Source organism: Larimichthys crocea, unplaced genomic scaffold (assembly GCF_000972845.2).
Source record: "Larimichthys crocea isolate SSNF unplaced genomic scaffold, L_crocea_2.0 scaffold234, whole genome shotgun sequence".
NCBI classification, from domain to species: Eukaryota; Metazoa; Chordata; class Actinopteri; family Sciaenidae; genus Larimichthys; species Larimichthys crocea.
Window position 1 is genome coordinate 136,196 of NW_020853101.1, and position 20,543 is coordinate 156,738.

Here is a 20,543-nt window from a genome sequence, read left to right on the forward strand (position 1 = left end):
TGAGTATTGTGTTTTATTTTGAAAGGGGACGGAAGTTTATTACGTTGATTCGGTGTCGGATTTCCTGTCTGGTGCGCAGTGCTCTGTTCAAATTTACGCGGTTCAGCCGCGGCTCGCGGAAGAAATAGAAACCTTGCGGAAAGCTCGCGCCGTGGCGCGGAGAGCCGCTTCTGGGACGCTTCTGATCCGCGTCTGTTCCGCGCCCTGTGTGAGTGCTCTCATTGACTAGACTGGATTCTATTTGTTACGGTGACCGCGGCGGTGCCGTTCCGCTTCCGTTCCGCGTTCGGTGTGAGTTGGCCTTAAGAGTGTGCAATGTCCTCCAAGGCCAGATCAAATGCTTCAATTTCTCTCTCTGCAGTTCATTTATTCTTCATCTCATTTGGTTATTCGGGACAGAAATATCCTGTTTTTCTACTCGCACGGGGGACAGCTACATGGCTGAGTGGTTTGAGAGAGCATTCTACAAGGATGTGTGTGTTTCTGAAACCTGGCTGCAGGAGGGAATATGTTAGCTTAAATGTCCTGTGCCACCCTCAATATTATTGCTGAATATTCTTGGCATTACGTTAAACGCCTTCTTCTCATCAAAACTCTGAAGACGGTCATCAGTTTATCCACAGGTTTATTGACTTGAAAAAGGGTGAAACTGAGAACACACAAACATAGCATATTCAGATAAGTTGCTACTGTACACCTCTTGTACATACGCTGTAAACGTATTTTATCATGAATTAAATCACTCACTTTTAAACTCTTTTTAACTCACTCATGTTTACATCTGTACTGTATATTTATTGTTTTTAAACTATTACTCTAATTAACCATAACTTTCTTATTTTTAACATGTTATCAATCTTTTATTATAGTATGAACTTCTGACTACTGACTATACACATAGCACATGTTAAATGAAATCAGTAGCGACTAGCTTGATAGCCATTTTACCTCATGGAAATTAACTGAGAATCAGCATTTCTCCTCAAACTTCGCACACAACCTTTGTAGTGACAAATAATGAACTCATAAAGATACAAAGATACATAACATAAAGATATACAACGATAATACATACCGACGATGCTCCATATAGCATAGGATGTAAACAATCATTTGCTCATGTTAACAGATAGCATGCAGCGCTGTTCTCCGTGTTGCCTCCTGCAGATCTAAACACATGGCTTCCTAACGCTACCTCCTGAGTCTCTAGAAGGAGACCACTGCCCACTAGTGGCAGTATTATGAACCTACTCCTAGAACTATCGAACAAACCTATAGTACCAGAACACTCCCCGCCTGGCGGGATTAGACCGCCACTACTACCAGTCCATGGTATTTCTATGGCTTAATCTCAGGAGCTAAGAGCAGGACTATCTCGGTGATAGGCCGCAATAACATTTTAATCCCATCTTTCCTGGAGGCTTTGATCTCCACCTTGCGTACTCTGCTGTCCTTGCTAGGGAAAACTTGAGTGATAAGTCCCAGTGGCCATTCATTCCTCTTTAGTTGGTCGTCCTTGAGAAGCACGATGCTTCCACGCTGAATGTCAGGCTGGGAAAACTGCCACTTCCTTCGTGGCTGAAGTGACGAAAGATATTGCTTCTTCCATTTATTCCAAAAAGTTTGAGCCAGATGTTGGACTTGGCGCCACTGATTTTTATGGAGGTCTTTAACCTGGTCACAAACTGGTGCAGAAGGGAGGCTGACTTTCTGAGTAAGGAGAGTTGCCGGTGTAAGTATGAGAGGATCATCTGGATCAGTGGACACAGGTACAAGAGGTCTGGCATTTATGATAGCGGTCACTTCCGCCATCAGGGTGGAGAGAGCTTCGTGGGTCAGCTTCGACGTCCCAAGCTGCAGGAACATAGAGTCCAAGACCTTTCTTGCTACACCAATCATTCTTTCCCATGAACCACCCATGTGAGAGGCATGGGGAGGATTGAACGTCCATGTGCAGCCTTGGTCCAACAGAAACTTTTCCACAGAACTATTGTTGATGTTGGAAGGAATCCTGAGCTCCTTGCATGCACTGATAAAGTTGGTTCCTCGATCAGAACGGATGTGTTTCACTGGACCCCTAATGGCGAGGAAACGCCTAAGAGAGTTAATGAAACTTGATGTATCTAGAGACTCGATGACCTCAATGTGAACGGCTCGTACGCTCAAACAAGTAAATAACACCGCCCACCGTTTACTTTGAGCAAGACCGCCTCGAGTCCGACGTGAAGACACCGTCCATGGGCCAAACACATCAAGGCGGGAAGATCTGCCATCTTTTGTGTCTGAGGTGTGCCACAAAGTTTACGACATGTGACACACCCATAGATAACGCTGCTCACTCTCCTTTTTCCGCCGACTATCCAGAGACCTGCAGCACGTAAGGCACCTTCGGTGAACAATCGTCCCTGGTGTTGCGTTTTGTGGTGGTAATATCTCACCAAAAGTGTTGCTATATGATGCTTCCCTGGAATGATGAGAGGGTTTTTCTCTCCTGGCTGGAGTTCTGCTTCCCTGATGCGACCTCCAACTCTCAAAAGACCATCAACATCGATAAAAGGATCCAATGTTTTCAGAGGACTGTCCTTAGGAAACTTTTCCCCCTTTGTTACACAGGCGTACTCTTGAGCATACGTCTCCTCTTGAACAGCATGGATGATGGTTCTCTTGGCCTGCAAGAGTTCCTGAACTGAGATTGCTGTATGGCAATGATGCCAGCCTTTACAGCCACTGTCTTTAATTGCCAGATTCGTCTTGAACGAGTGAGCAATATGAGTTAAGCGAGCAATAGCATAGACCAGTGAGTTCCAGCTGGAGAACTTGGAAAAACGTTGAGCCCCCAGTTGTTTGCTCACCATGGTTGTCTTCATTGCAGAGACCTGAGGGCGAATTTCTGCATCCAGAGAGGGATTTACCAACTCAAAGTGCTTTCTCAAGGATTGGCCTGCTGAGGATGTTTTAAAAACGTTGGTCCAGGTAGCCAGCTTGTGCCTGCGAGATGTGCAGCAGCGACAGACCGTGTGGCAACATCCGCAGGATTTACATCTGTGGGTACATATTTCCACTGCTCAGGATGAGAGTAGTTCCTTATCCGCTGTACTCGGTTACTGACGTAAACATAAAACCGTCTGGTGTCATTATTAATGTAGCCCAATACTACCTTGCTGTCACTGTAAAAGGTAGTATCATCCAATTCCATGTCGATCTCTGAAGAGATGAGCTCGGCAAGTTCCACTGCCAACACAGCAGCACAAAGTTCGAGTCGTGGAACTGTATGTTCGGGAAGAGGAGTGAGCTTGGCCTTGCCCATGACAAAGCCCACATGGACGATTCCATTGGTATCTGTCAGTTTGAGATAAGCCACTGCCGCGATTGCTTTTGTGGAAGCATCACAAAAAACCATTAGCTCCCTGCGTGATGCCTCTGTGGGAGAGATTTCTGTGTAGGGCCTGGAGATCTGGATACTGGTTACATCCTTCAGTGAAGACCGCCAAGCATCCCACATCTCTTCCATTCCTTGAGGGAGGGGTGAGTCCCAGTCACCATTGTCTTGTGTAAGCTCTCGCAGAATTGCTTTGCCTTGAATGGTGACTGGGGCAATGAATCCCAGGGGGTCATAAATGCTGTTCACGGTAGATAAGACACCTCGACGAGTGAAGGGTTTGTCTTCATCACCTGCTTTGAAGGTAAAGGTGTCAGACATTGGTGACCATTTTTTAATAACCTTTGAGTTCATACTACCGGACTATAAGCCTTTGTGTAGAAGCTTCTACAGCAGATGTTTATCTGATAGTGCTGTAGCCAAATTTAAGGAAGTGATTCCTTCAGCATTGAATCAAATGCCATGTCTAACTGTAACAGAGGACTTGTCTACTCCTTTAGCCACCCACAAATAGACCATCTTGTTGATGTATTCAGGCCTTACGGACAACTCTAGACTCTATTGCACCTCTGAAAAAGAAGATAATTAAACAAAGAAGGCTAGCCCCTGTGTATAGCCAGCGACTCGTATTAAAGCAAGAGGCACGTAAATCTGAACGCAAATGGCGTGCCACTAAACTGGGAGAATTTCATCTACCTGGCAAGATAATCTCAAAACATACAGGAAGGCTCTCCGTAATGCCAGAGCAGCCTTTACTCTTCTTTAATTGAGGAGAATAAACAACCCACAGGTTCTCTTCAGCACTGTGCCAGGCTAACAGAGAATCACAGCTCTACTGAACCATCTATTCCTTTAGGTCTAAGTAGCAATGACTTCATGAGCTTCTTTAATGATTAAGATTATAACTATTAGAGACAAAATCCATCACCTCTTGCCCTCAACAGACATTGATCTGCATTCTGATACAGCAAGTTTTGAAACAGCTGTAAAACCTGATATGTATTTAGACTGTTTTTCCCCCATCGACCTTCATCAAATAACTTTAATCATTTCTGCAGCTAAGCCGTCATCCTGTCTCTTAGACTCCATCCCAACCAGGTTGCTCAAGGAAATTTTACCTGTAGTTAGTAATTCGTTATTGGATATGATTAATCTGTCTTTATTATCAGGATATGTACCACAGTCCTTTAAGGTAGCTGTAATTAAACCTCTTCTTAAAAAGCCCACTCTAGACCCAGAGGTCTTAGCCAACTACAGACCGATATCAAACCTTCCCTTTCTGTCTAAGATACTTGAGAAAGCTGTAGCTAATCAGCTGTGTGACTTTCTCCATAACAATAGTCTATTTGAGGATTTTCAGTCAGGATTTAGAGTGCATCATAGCACAGAGACCGCATTAGTCAAAGTTACAAATGACCTCCTAATGGCATCAGACAAAGGACTCATCTCTGTACTTGTCCTGTTAGATCTTAGTGCTGCATTTGACACCATTGACCATCAAATTCTTTTACAGAGACTGGAACATCGAATTGGCATCAAAGGAACCGCCCTAAGCTGGTTTAAATCGTACTTTTTAGATCGATCTCAGTTTGTTCACGTCAATGATGAATCCTCCATGCAGACCAAAGTTTGTCATGGAGTCCCACAAGGTTCTGTACTTGGACCACTTCTATTCAGTTTATATATGCTTCCTTTAGGGAACATCATTAGGAATCATTCTATCAATTTTCATTGTTATGCTGACGACACCCAATTATATTTATCGATCAAGCCTGATGCAACCAATCAATTAACTAAACTCCAAGCATGCCTTAAGGATATAAAAAGTTGGATGACCTACAATTTTTTGATGTTAAATTCAGACAAAACTGAAGTTCTTGTAATTGGACCCAAACACCTCAGAAACTCTCTTTCTAGAGACTTAGTTACTTTAGATGGGATAACCCTGGCCTCCAGCTCCACTGTAAAGAATCTTGGAGTTGTTTTTGATCAGGATTTGTCCTTTAACGTCCACACAAAACAAATTTCGAGGACTGCATTCTTCCACTTACGTAACATCGCTAAAATCAGACGCATTGTCTCTCAGGCGGATGCAGAAAAACTAGTCCACGCATTTGTTACTTCAAGGCTGGACTATTGTAACTCTTTGTTATCAGGCTGCTCCAATAAGTCTCTTAGAACTTTGCAGTTAATTCAGAATGCTGCTGCACGTGTTCTGACAGGAACCAAGATCAGAGATCACATCTCTCCCATTTTGGCTTCCTTGCATTGGCTACCTATTAAATCTAGAATAGAATTTAAAATTCTTCTCCTTACTTACAAAGCTCTTCATGGTCAGGCACCATCTTATCTAAAAGAGCTCATAATACCTTATTACCCCTCTAGAACACTGCGCTCTCAGGACGCTGGGTTCCTTGTGGTTCCTATAGTTTCCAAAAGTAGATTGGGAGCCAGAGCTTTCAGCTATCAGGCTCCTCTTCTGTGGAACAAACTACCTTTCTGGGTTCGGGAGGCAGACACGGTCAACACCTTTAAGAATAGACTTAAGACTTTCCTTTTTGATAAAGCCTATAGTTAGGGCTGGCTCAGGTCATCCCTTAGTTATGCTGCCATAGGATTACACTGCCGGGGGACCCCACCGAGGGTTATGCCAGCCAGGCACGGTATTGGTTGAAGATGCACACATCTCCCTTACCGAAAACTCTCTCTCTCTCTCTCTCTCTCTCTCTATCTCTATCTCTATCTCTATCTCTATCTCTCTCTCTCTCTCTCTCTCTCTCTCTCTCTCTCTCTATCTCTATCTCTCTATATCTTTCTCTCTCTCTCTATATATATATATATATATCCATCTCTCTCTCTATATATCTCTCTATATTTCTCTATATCTCACTCTCTCTATATATATATATCTATATCTCTATATCTCTCCATATCTCTCCATATCTCTCCATCTGTGGACATGTCTCATTAATGCATGTTACTAACCAAACTTCCCCGGAGTTTCTGTGCTCTGTCGTCCAGCAGGTTCTCGTGGATCGTGGCTGCTGCTGTGATCCTGCATGACGCCCACTACATATATTATTACTGTCATTATTACTACCATATCTATTACTGTAATCATTTTTATCATTCATTATAATTCATTGTCATTTTATCAGTCATTGTACAATATGTTTGTGTTGATTTGTCCTGTACACGTGACATCCTTTGCACGTCTGTCCGTCCTGGGAGAGGGATCCCTCCTCTGTGGCTCTTCCTGAGGTTTCTTCCACATTTTTTCCCTGTTAAAGGGTTTTTGTGGGCAAGTTTTTCCTCACTCGAACCGAGGGTCTAAGGACAGAGGGTGTCACTCCCTGTACAGATTGTAAAGGCAAATGTACTTTGTGACTTTGGGCTATACAAATAAAATTGATTTGATTTTGATTTGATTCTGTAGTGTTTACATTTTCATAACTCTTAATTAATCAGCACATCCTGCTGAAAAAGGCTCAGGTGCTGTAGTAACCTACATTTCTTTAAGTGGGCCCTTGACACACGACGCCCTGCAGGGCCTTAACTCCCTGTCCTTGTGTACTGGAATACTTCTGTAAACTGCCGTTTGCTGATTTTCCTCACTGGAGACACAATGAGCTCTATTTTCAGGAATCAGTGGTTGGAGTACAGAGGTTCTCAAATGTCCTGCCCAGGATAAATATCAGTCACCAGGGTTTTCATTAGAACTGTATCACAATGATTCACACATGGTAACTTTACTTTTCATTGTCTCATTAGTTTCCATCTGCGTTTTGTTATCCTGCCTTCACTTGTGTGTTCTGTGCTCTCAGTGTCAGTTCATCATTGTGCTGTGTCGAGTGTTCAGCTGTGTTTGGCCCTTGTGTTTTTGGATCTAAACTTTTCTGACCTTTGCCTGCCTACCAGCTTGGAAGTCTTGTGTTCTGTGCTCTTAAATTTGAGCCTTGTTTGCACAAAGGTGACACACAATAAGCATCTGCAGTTAACTACCACCACTTGAATAAGTAGAATTTAAAATGTGGCCTAGTTTTTTGTATCTCATTTTTAATTCTGAAAGTATCAGAGCAAAGCTAAGGCAGCAGAGGCTGTGAGTGTGGTGCTGAATTGGCAGTGTCACGACCTCAACTGTGCCACACCAAACCAGTGCATGCAGGTAAGGTAATCAAGAAAGTACCAGCTTCACCTGCAGCCAAACATCTTCTTCTAAACACTGCCAGATAAAGATTTAGCACTCCAATGATCAGTGACCTCTGCTATCGTTGCTGCTTTTACAGTTTTCCTCATAACATCATGATGAGAAAGTCAGCCAAGCCTCAGTACATGATGATGTCATCAACATTCTCAGCATTCATTTTTTCCAGTGAGTGAGCTGAAGACGAGCTCTGCTCTAAATGTCTCTGCCACAGTGTGTGTGCATGTAATGCCAGTTGACCTTTGTCGGTGTGTCCGTGACTCTCTCTGCAGTGGTTGGATAAACTTCTTACTACAGGCTTTGTTCTCCTTCATTTCTGATTAATCGCTTCATTAAAGCAGACTTCTGAACACATCCTCTGCCCCATATGCGGCGTATCACGTCCCTGCTCTGCAGTTGTGATCCGTGTTACTTTGACAACATTAGGTTGGATCGCTGGTGTTGTGTTCAGTGTGTGTGTGTGTGTGTGTGAGTGTTGTGTGTATGTGTGTGTGTGTATGGTTGTCCTTCACTGGGTCAAGGTGATTTGTCCCTGTGTGTTGCATGTGCTGTCACATACTTTTATTTAAACTCAGATGCACAGAAACACCTGTTAGTTGTCCTGTCCAAAACACACACACACACAAACACACAAACACACACACACACACACACCTATACACACGCACACTATGAGGAGCATTTTATGCCAGCACACTATACTAAAACACCTTAACCGCGTCACCTACGCCTGCATAAAGACTGAAAAATACGCATGCGTACAGGCACGCGTATTGCAAGTAAACTAAATAAAGAAGGGTGATGGGTGATAAGTGTCATGCCACGTGCCTCGTCTCAATGTACAAATAATTATTTACTTCATGATGACGAATTTTGAGTTAACACCTGCTTCGCTTCACAATTCAAGCAGTCCATGTATTACCAAGAGAGACCGATGTGACAGTTGTTGTGGAAGTTTTCCTCTGCTGCTGGTGAAGAATGAAATAGAGACTTCTGCCGGCTTTGCAAAGAAAAGGTCAGTCAACACGCGAGTGGGGCTATGCATCACTACCTACACAGACAAAAGGGCTGGCGTCCTGAGTGAAGAAGGGAGAGGCTGTGTGTCTGTGATTGAAGACATTAAATTTGCTATTACACAGTTTAGGTTATTTCAGTCACACATGCACACGTTAAGGTGTCTGAAGCATTGGCTTTAGTACAATAATGACATACGTTAACGCCTATAGCGTGTGAACGCCTATAACAGGATGTTGAGGTATATCAGGGACTGTACCATTGCTCAGGCGCGAAACTGACGAAGAGTCTGTGAGCATTTACGCACGAGGTACACTTATTGACAGTTATTAATTTTCTATGTTCTGCAGCCGATCTACACAGATCAGCTGTTACATTGTCTCAGGTTCATATGGGATTGTTTAGAAAAAAGCAGAACTTATAGATGAATTCCAAGCCCCATCAGAGCTGTCAGGATATTTTTATTTTTAAGTAGCTGAAATTATTTTAGTTATCCCTTTCCCCCTTGGCTTTTATACATTTCAAACAAAAAACAATAAACAGACCGTTTTTTCCATTTTTTTGTTGTCTGAATCAAAATCGAGAAAACCAAATTCAAATAACGGTCCGATTTTGGTTTCTGTAAATGCCTCTTTTCATCTTTAATCTCGTAAAGAAGGTGAAGAAAAGTAAAACAGGTGAGCTTCACGGAAGTCCAAGTAGCCTTAATGTGGGCCTGTGTGCTATAACCTATATCACCCATTTAATGTGAGACATTAGCAGCTGTTGGCATGTTCACTATATCAGAGGCATGTCAGCTAAATGGAGAGTGTGACATGAAAAATTCAACCCGGGGAGATGAGACTGAGCTTGTCCTCCGCTCTGCGTGCTTTCAGACATCAATCTCTCTATCTTGCCGAGTTCAAATTTTGTCCCGTGAGATGCACAGACAGTGCTGTGGAGCCACTGATCATAGGACTGGTGGTTCAATCCCCACCTCAGATTGTTCACATGTCAAAGTAACACAAGATGCAAAACCCCAATTTGCTCCCAAAGGTCAGGCCAGCACCTTGTGTGGAATCAAGTTTGTTCATTACACACACACACACACACACACACACACACACGCACACACACACACACACAGTCCTGTAATACAGTAGTACACACATGCACATATGTGCGGCACTGTGTCACTTGCTGCATGATGTGCCTGTTAGAGCCCGTCCAGACTCTCATACAATGGTATGAGATAGAGGAGCAGAAGGGCTCGCACAGATCTGCAGAGCTGTGGCATTTTAAAAAATCTTTTCAAATAATATTAATGATGCTTATTAGAGCTTTTATGTGAACCACTTTGTGGGACAATTAGAAGCCTATCTGGGTCCAGACCTGGACGATACATCCTCTTTTTATTCTTTCTGTTTGGTAGGTTGGAGGCCTGTGGCAGCAGGACATGAAGCAGGTAATGCATCACAGTCTAGTATATAAGATCAACGCTCATATTTTATGAGCGTTAATCATAATGGGGGTGGTGGGGGATCCCCCAGCAGTTTAATCCTATAGCAGACCATGTCTGCCTCCTGAACCCAAAATTATAGTTTGTTCCACAGAAGAGGAGCCTGATAGCTGAAAGCTCTGGCTCCCAATCTACTTTTGGAGACTATAGGAACCACAAGGAACCCAGCATCCTGAGAGCACAGTGTTCTAGATGGGTAGTAAGGTATTATGAGCTCTTTTAGATATGATGGTGCCTGACCATGAAGAGCTTTATATGTAAGGAGAAGAATTTTAAATTCTATTCTAGATTTAACAGGTAGCCAATGCAAGGAAGCCAAAATGGGAGAGATGTGATCTCTGATCTTGGTTCCTGTCAGAACACGTGCAGCAGCATTCTGAATTAACTGCAAAGTCCTAAGAGACTTATTGGAGCAGCCTGATAACAAAGAGTTACAATAGTCCAGCCTAGAAGTAACAAATGCGTGGACTAGTTTTTCTGCATCCGCCTGAGAGACAATGCGTCTGATTTTGCTGAAGTTACGTAAGTGGAAGAATGCAGTCCTCGAAATTTGTTTTATGTGGACGTTAAACGACAGATCCTGATCAAAAACAACTCCAAGATTCTTTACGGTGGAACTGGAGGCCAGGGTGATCCCATCTAAAGTAACTAAGACTCTAGAAAGAGAGTTTCTGAGGTGTTTAGGTCCTTGAGTTTTGTCTGAATTTAACATCAGAAAATTGTAGGTCATCCAACTTTTTATATCCTTAAGGCATGCTTGGAGTTTAGTTAACTGATTGGTTTCATCAGGCTTGATCGATAAATATAACTGGGTGTCATCGGCTTAACAATGAAAATGAATGGAGTGATTCCTAATAATGTTTCCTAAAGGAAGCATGTATAAACTAAATATAAGTGGTCCTAGTACAAAACCTTGTGGGACTCCATGACAAACTTTGGTATGCATGGAGGATTCATCATTGACGTGAACAAACTGAGATCGATCTAAGAAATACAACTTAAACCAGCTTAGGGCGATTCCTTTGATGCCAATTTGATGTTCCAGTCTCTGTAAAAGAATTTGATGGTCAAAGGTGTCAAATGCAGCACTATGTCAGGTTCAGACAGACAACTGGACCCACAGAGCAGATCAGAGACTGACAGGTGTAGTAAGGCGGTTTTTTGACAGTCCGGATTCGGTACACAAAAGGCAGTCAGCGGGGCAGAAGTACAAAATCACGAGGCAGGAAGAAAGTCCGAGAACAGGTAAGGGTCAAAAATCCAGAACACGGAGCAGACAGGCAGAGGTACAGGACGCTAGGCAAAAACGGGTCGAAGAAAGAAACAGGGTTGGTACACGAGGAATCTATGATGAAAACGCCAGAGAGCTACTCACAAGGAAGAAGACAATCTAACAAGGACACACAGGGAGAGGCAGGCTTAAATACACGAGGGGAGGAGCAAACGAGACACAGGTGAAAACAATAGGCAATCACAGGGAGTAAAGACACCAGGATAGAAACACAAAAAGGAAGTGAGGGAAACCAAAATAAAACAGGAAGTCTACCCACAAAACTAAAAGCCTGACACACTAAGATCTAACAGGACAAGTACAGAGATGAGTCCTTTGTCTGATGCCATTAGGAGGTCATTTGTAACTTTGACTAGTGCGGTCTCTGTGCTATGATGCACTCTAAATCTTGACTGAAAATCCTCAAATAAACTTTTCTTATGTTTATGAATGCATTATTCATTTACTATAGATTCCTCCATAATGCAGAAAGTGGAAATGTGTCTGAATACAACTTGGTAAATGGCAAATGGACTGTACTTATATAGCGCCTTTCTGAACTTTATTCAACCCATATGTTTACATTTAATAGACATGGTATATTATGGCTGCTGCCAGTCCGCTTCTGAATGGCCTTTGCTTGTAGTGATCCAGGTGTGTGGTCGCCCTGATCTGGTTGGTCCAAGATGAGGAGTCGTGGCCACTATCGTTCTGCGTTTCGGAGAACCGAAGGACCACGATTGGAGTGGCACTTGCGCTGACCTACCAGTCCTCAGTGTTCAATTCAGAGCTGTACGTTATTTAAGTTAGAACCACTTGACAGCCCAGCAGCTTGCCTCTATAGTGAACTTGAACTTATTGATGTAATCATGAATGTTAATAGTTGTGTTAACTTTGCTGAGTTACTCGCTGCTACATTTGGACTTGGCTAGGTTTGCTTTATTTTACTTATTTATACACACAGATATATTTGTTAGAAGTACTAGATTGAGGGTACTATTTCAATTTTTTGATTCTGTTTTTTGGTTCTTAGAAAATAGTACTCTGATTTTTAATTCTCTTTTGGTTATATGTATTTGTTTGGGGCGGCTGGTACAGCGGGTCGTCGACTAATCAGAAGATCAGCGGTTTGATCCCTGGCTCCTCCAGTCTGCATGTCGAAGTGTCCTTGAGCAAGATACTGAACCCCAAATTGCTCCTGAAGGCTGTGCCATCAGTGTGTGAATGTGTATGAATGGTTAGCTCCTCAAACTGATGAGCAGTTGGCACCTTGCATGGCAGCCAATGCCATCAGTGTATGAATGTGTGTCAATGGGTGAATGAGATATGTAGTGTAAAGAGCGTTGAGTGGTCGGAAGACTAGAAAGGAGATATATAAGTACAGTCCATTTACTATTTAGCATTTGTCTGAACAGCATCATGACTGTGGCGAGTATTATTTACAGTGGGCAATTTGGTTAATCATGTTTGCGTTCCTTTTTACTTTCAAATCAGTGGATTGGATAATTGCTTTAAGCTGGACTTATTTTAGACATGTGTAATGGCATGTACTTCTGAAATCACACGAGTGAGTGAAATGTTGTCATCTGACAGGAATGAGTCACATAGAAAAAAGAGGACCTAGGTTGTTAAAAAAGAGCAACTGTCATGCAGGGACACTGGGCCAGATGATTCACACTTGCCTCTGGTTGCAGCTAAACATGACACAAGCTTACAGTGTAGCCAATAAGCAGTTCTGAGTATCCACATTACTGTTACATTACCATTTGAATGTGGGCAATTACAGCCTCATTTCGCTGGAAGGCTGTGTTTGGCCCTGGCATCGCTGTATTGACTGAGACAATGAGAGTTTGAAGAGGAGTAATCATTATCTCCTCCAAGCTGCAGGCTTCTGTGTGTGCCCTTGTGCTGTAGTGTTTAGGTGTCTGTGTGTGCAAACTGCATGCATGTCCTAAACACTGATCTGTACACACATAATGGCCTTCGCTAAATGACCTAGATAACAGAGGCAATCTGCTCTCTGGCCCAGAGCTGCACATCTATCACTCATGGGCATTTGGGCAGACACTGGCTCTCTGACACAGAAAATCAAAGCAATCAGACCATCAGCAAGAATCAGAGGCTTTGTGGAGATGTTTGATTTGTATTTTGCTTAAAGGATAAATCCACAGTGAATCACAGGGCAGAAGTCTGCTGCTGCACCGCCCTCTGCGGATTCAAACTTTCAAGCATGCTGGACTGCAGCAAAGTAACGCATGACATGGAAATGCTACAAAAGGATGTTCAGTGTCAGAATAACAATCATAGATTCGTGACTTTGAGGTTTAAATCTTTATGGCCTTTATTTGCTTCCATGTACTTCAACAGAAACGCATTAGAGTAAAAGAATAAGGTAGTATGTAGAGCTAGAACGTAGGTGTAGTACAGGGGTCGAGAGATAGCCATATGTTAAAATTAACCTGAGATAAATTTAAATTAAAACCTATGCTAAAATATTGAACATTTGCAGAGAAGTTAGACTTCTGACGGAAATTAAAAATGTGCAGAGAAATTAAACATTGGCATATAAATGAAATATATATCTGTATTAAGAAGTTAACCTGTGATAACATCTATACAAATAGAAAATATAGAAAGAGTAGAAAATAAAAGTAGAAATAAAAATGTTTTATACAAATATGAAATAGAGTCAGAAATGACCATGACAGAAAGTCCAGGAAGTAGTGCAAATAGGGTAGCTCCATCCATGAAAATAACGCATATTTTCCACAACACTTTCTGATCCTACGTCCTGGCCTGGAAGGACTGTGCTGCTTGCAGACGGCTGTGGTACCTGGTTTTTCAGTGCCTGAATATATTCCTCCCACGTTGGTGCACAGCTCGCCAAATCCTAAATACATGCACAGAGGCTTGGGGGATTATCTTTACATATATCAACATATCCATCATCTTCTTTTTGTTGATCACAGCTTCTACTAAGAGTCAAATTACTTACAGAGTTTCCAAGGTCACGATCAGGGTGTGTTCATCCATGCATCACATGTCACACACACTATTTTTATATGAACTGATAATAAAGTCTAAACTGAATATAAACTGACAGATGTCTTCCTGCTCTGACTGGATCTGTGACTGATGGGTCAACAGCTGAACCAGCTGCTTTTAAACTAATGTTGCAGCGTTCAATGTGTGCAGTGAGCAGTTTGAGCTGAATATGATTTGCATAAATATCACTCCCATTCTCAAACATACAGAGAAGATGAAACATTTGGGAGAGACAACTGGGATTGGAAAATGCTAACGCGGTCTGACTTGTATAATCTGACTTGGCAGCCATGCAATAACTAGAAAATAGAATATTTCCTTAAATATGGGATCATTTTACTCAGCTCTTATGCCATTACCTGAGTGACATCCAGCACTTAAACCTGACACACTCTCATTCACCCAATCTTTTTTCAAACAATTTCCGCTTAGCCACACTCGAAAAATACCCGTCACATTTCTAAATGCAGTTTTAAAGAATGATTCAACATTTTGGGAAATAAGTGTATTCTCCTTCATTCTGATTGTGAGATGAAAAGATTGATATGATTCATTTAAATATGGAGCTGGGCGAGAGGGCGGGTAACTCATCTTAGCATGTGGAGACATGCTAAGATGAGTTACCCGCCACCCTCCAAAGATCACCAAGGAACACACTGAGCCTTAGTTGTTGAATCCGTACAAAAAAGGGATATAAAAATAAAAAGTGGAGTCACATGCTGGACTGTTTCTCACCAATCAACAGCTTCAGAGCTTTGGAGCATCTGCTGGTTAGTTGGTGGCCTCACTGTTACGTGTTTTTTTTTTTTTACTCTTTACTCTTTATGGTGCACTTAGCTAAGTTAGCTGCAATAAAGTCATCCACCCATTCATTTTCCATAACCACTTATCCTTGTCAGGGTTGCCAGGGCCCAGATGACATTGTGCGAGAGGTGGGGTACACCCCGGACAAGTTGCAGCTCATCACATTTGTTGTCCACCTTTGTTTTCTCCACCTGATAAGTTTGCCCAACTGTGTTTGTGTCATATCAGTCTCTGTTATTGACTTGGTGAGTACAATGTTACAATTTTATTATTCAGAAATGATGGGCAAAACTATGAAAATAAGTTGAAACAAACCAGAATTATCCCTTACTAAAGTTATGTAAATGTCCTGCCTACACCTGTAAGCTGCAACCCTATAGTCTACACAATGAAAGCAGTAAATGGAGGAGCAGAGTAACTCACAGCCAGGTAGAGTGCAGCGTAGACACTGAGCGCCGCCTCCTTGGACGGGAAAGTCTTACGGGCACGCAGGATATCGTCCTGGTTTCCTGTGCATGCCTCCTGGTGGCTGATGTAGCGCAGGGCCTGCTGGCAGCCCAGTGCCGTGAAGTTTGGCTTACAGACGGTCAGGAAGTAGGGTGCAAGGTTTCCTGTCACTACCTGGCCTGCGTTGACAAAGATGTCAACTGTGAAGAGGCCAAAGGTGTAGACGCCTGTGAAGGAAAAAGAAGATGGTAAGAGGGAGCACACATAGGTAGATAAGATGATAAGCTAAGACTGACTCTATTCTGTACGGGTTCCCTCTCAACCACCAATAACATGAACTTTATCACAGTTTAATGTTGCTTTCACACCAGGATAGTCCGGGGGACTCGGTTCGATTGGGCGGGGACTGCCGAAAAATATCACTATTAATTACTATTATTACTATTTTTGAATGGAGAGAGTATTGGTGAAAGAGATTTACAGCGAGGGTTCCATTTATAGCTATATAAATTAGTCTTGTTAGCCGTGTTTAACCTGCAAGTTTCTAAAGACTCATAGAATTCTTCTTCTTCTTCTTGCTTCTTTTTTGCAGAAAACAGATGATGAGGAGCTCAAAAAGACAAAGACAATGTAAAGAACTGTAACTGTCGGGGGAAATAATTTTGACAGCTTTCAAGTGTCTGACTGGGATGTGACTGATAGACCAGCGATATAAAAACATCAAGGTTGTCATTTTATTGCACAGTTTTAAAAAATTTACTCTAAGTTGCAGGCTGGTCATGCTACACATCCATGGAATGAAAAGTCTTTACAAATATTCAAATAAGAAAACAAATATACAATACAATGTACATATAGTGATTTATCATTTATTTATGGTGTAGTGTGGAGGGTTCTTTGGGCTCTGCACAGGGACCTCACCTCACTGAACTCACTGATGCTTGGTTGGTGGGCAGTTCTAATCACCTGCTGCAGAGCCCTCCTGTCCAGGGCCGTGCTCACACCATGGCAGTTTGTAATGTTTTCAGTCAGGATGCTTTCTATTGCTCCTCTGTAGAAGTAAAAGATCGAATGGGAATATTGTTTTCTTATATTTCCTTAAAGTCAATGTTAAGGCAATTCTGAGATTTCTTTCAAATTCCATTAAATATGTTGGAAAATAGTTGCTGAAAATGCTAAAAGACTTTGAACGATATATTACTGAAATGTGGAGTGGAGGTTAAATCACCAGTTTTCAGTCCAGGATTTTGTGGGCGGTTCGAAGGTTGGCTCGATGACACGCTGAGGCCACCCTGAGCATACCCCTGCACCCCTAGCAGAGAGATAGAGATGTATTCATCTCACTCAGAGTGTTTCAAAGTTAGTCATGTCATTTTCTGAACTCATCTGACACGTTTCAGTCGCTTCAAAATGGCTGCTTGACTGCTCCTACGAGTGGGCGTGGCTTCAGCACATTCAGAGGACACGCCCCCACAGTCCTGAGAATTCATTTTTACACCTCATTTCATAAACTTCACAACCTCACATTCATATTTGACTGGGTGGTTAATAACACTTTCTTCTTTGGTCTGACTCAGAACACATATTTATTTTGACTTTACACGGACGATTCTCAATGATGCTGATTCCCATGAACCTAAAGCTGTTCACTGTCTCCATCTCAGATCCACTGATGTAAATAGCTGTGGGTGTCTTCCTTTTTCCTAAAATCAACAAACATCTCCTTCATTTTGCTGATGTTGAATTGTCTGAGCACCGCTCTTACTCTCTAATGGATTTCCTCCTGATATGAACTCTCATCGCTGTTTGTAAAGTGGCCAGTGGCGGTGTTGTCTACAAACTTCACAGCAGAGTTTTTTCCATGTTGGGTATTACAGGGCCTCCAGCATTAAGCACTATAGTGACCAATGGGAACTGTCTGTGGTCTGTTTGTGAGTTTGTAATGTAGTAGAGTGCAACAATCGATATCATTGGAAAGATAGTACTGAATGCTGAGCTGAAAACAACAAACATTCTGCTGGAGGTGTTTCAAGGTGTGTGAGGACTGACTGGAGGTCAGTGGAAATGGCGTACAGGTAGAATGGTGGCTGTCTGGAAGCAGGTGGAGAAACTCTCCTGTGACGGTGATATTGTTCAAGTCAGGTCCAGCAGCTTTGCTGCCATTCACTCTCAGCAGGACAGTGTCCGCTCCTCTGGAGGCAGAGTGTGGTTGACAGCTGACTCTTTGTTGAGGAGATCAAGCGTTCATAATAGGCGTTAAGTTGATTAAACATAATGACGCATTCTCCTATAAGTCTGATTATGAATATGCAGAAGCAGCAAAGTTTCCATTCTATACATAACAGAGACTTCAGAGTCGGTGTGTCCATCTTATTCTGCCTGTAGCTCAGCTGTCTTTCCTCTCCCTAATCTCCTAAAAAAGATGCATCATGTTGGGACACTAGCAGAGTGCTCCATAAAACAACAAGGACGGGACATAAATCATTCAAACACCTTTTTTTTTTTTTTTTAGTGTGAATGATTCTCTAAAACACCAGACGAACCCTGTTCACTGCACAGCAGAGACCTGCTGCTTCTCACACCCGGTGACACTGCAGAGAAAACGGGTCCGACACTCTCCAGGGACACCTCAGTGCCATGAACACAATCCCCCCTGCACACACACACACACACACACACACACACAGTGTTAGAGTCACCCAGGTGCCACTGTCCATTCATACTGCTCTTAACCAAACCAGCCAGGCTTTACGTCTCAGTGATGGAGGGGCTTTAACAGAAATAATTGCTTCCCACCTACAAAAGCCGAGTCCTCTGTCACACTAAATTACCAAACAGGCTCTTAGTCAGACAACTCTCTCTCACACACACCGAGAGGCCAACACAAACGCACACACACACACACGCTTCCAGGATGCATAATTTGCTAGGGTAACAACAGCAGCTTTTCCAATCACTGTCAAGTGTTTGTGTTACTGCAAATAATTGAAATTTAGCTGGAAGACTTTGATGAAAATAGGCGAGATGTTACAACTGTTGAGCAAGGCACGCCTTTCTTCTACTTCTTTCAAGTTTTTGGTTGAAAATGTTTCCGTCTAAATCGTTGCCTTTCTCATTCTCCATCAGCCCAGCAGAGCGGGACTGTGAGGCTCCAGATGCTGACAGGTCCATTTCTTAAGCATCAAATAGGCTTTGTGTCGTCTGACTAACTTACCACACGGCTCATTGGCCCGACTCTGTCCCACTTTCTCCAACACGAATAGGGAAATGTGGGTGCTCCATGTTTTATGGACAACCTGCACTTAGTACCCCCTCTCTCATCCTGCCTGAGCACAGAGAGGGACAGCCAAATTTGCTTATTAGGGCATCTAATGCAGTTAGCATGCTTCAAACAATGGTATTTTAAGTCACAGCAGAGTCACTGTGTAGCCATGCATGTGTATGTGCTCTCTATGTTGGGTGTATGTAATCCTCCTGTCCTTGTGTGTGTGTGTGTGTGTGTGTGTGTGTGTGTGTGTGTGTCTGTGTTTGTGTTGGGTGAGCTGAGTTGAAGCAATGCACCTCTTCTTTGATCCGGTGCCAGCGTCTCTACAATGCTGCAGTGTGATGCACAACCCAGACAGTCTCAAAGTTATCACATTTTCCCAGACTCCCTATGTGCTCGCAAAACACACCAACACATGCACACACAAGTCACAGGTAGAGACCTCAGAACACTGGGCCGACCCAAGAATATGAAGATGTGACCAAGCTCTGTGTCAGAACTAGACAGTGATAATTGTGATCACTGAGTGATCACTTCAGTGAAATGAGCTGCTTTAGTCATTTATTTTCAGTCTGAATGGCTGACGTGATCCTGTTAGGTTCATATTTTTAACCTGTTTATGTGTCTTTGTTTCTCTGACAGACACACGTATTCCTGTCGGTACCCTCGGCAAACTATCTTCTGATTACAAGGCAGGGTATCACAGAGTTTAACACTGTACACAGCACTTTCACATCCAAACTGTGGTGGTCCAACAGAGCCACAAATCCTGTGTCACAACTGATTGAATACTTCCTCTATAATGTTTCAGACCATGATCAACTCAAACGTCTCTGCTCTCTTATTCATGTAGGAGGATACTGAATGGGCTTCAGAACATGGTTAGCCTAGCTTAGCATAAAGAGTGGAAACATGGGTTGCAGTAACTGAGTCACTAAGTCTTGTTTTTGTCAGGAACCAGACTTGGACACAGGACTCAGGCGCAGAGATGGTATGGAGGCAGCAGGCTTTAATAAATGGCCGCAAGGTTCACCTCTTACAAAGTGGTAAAATAACAGGGCTATGAAATGTATCCAAATAATAACCACTCCAGTCGGAGGAAAAACAACTCAAACTATCTAGGACTACGAAATACTGAAAAACAAAAGACGCCAGAGGAAGTACACTCAAACTATCAACGACTATGACTCAAACTAAAGACGCTCCAGCTGGAGGATAACCTAATCTAATAAAGGAAATGCTAAACTGAAAATCACTCCTAAGGAGTAAAAAACAAAAGGCTGAACTGAAAATCTAGGACTAGAAAAACCTAAGCTGAACTATGAAAAATACAAATCAAAATCACTCTTTTAGAGGAACAGCGCTAAGGCGAAAACAGGCTTGACGATAATTGCGATGACTGTGGACTTGGAACAAGGGCTGTAGGAGACGTACGAAATGAAACACACTGGCAACAAGACAAAGGGAGACGCAGACTATATGAACACATGGAGGTAATGGGGAACAGGGGGACACAATCGGGAATCAGGGAAGACAATCAGACAAGGGCAAGTTACCTGAAACAAGAGGAGAGTTACCTTTCAAAATAAAACAGGAAATGACAAGACATGGAGACAG

The 20,543-nt window shown here is 42.7% G+C and overlaps 1 protein-coding gene across 2 annotated transcripts in view; it reads right to left on the bottom strand.

Annotated features, from left to right (window-relative positions):
• The window catches only part of plppr5b (phospholipid phosphatase related 5b), a 132,308-nt gene that overhangs the window by 20,423 nt on the left and 91,342 nt on the right, over positions 1-20,543 (bottom strand). For both annotated transcript variants that reach the window (XM_019258425.2, XM_019258426.2), the window contains one exon: positions 15,638-15,888. In XM_019258425.2, coding sequence (XP_019113970.1) covers positions 15,638-15,888 — 251 coding nt within the window. The remainder of the gene's footprint in view (positions 1-15,637; positions 15,889-20,543) is intronic.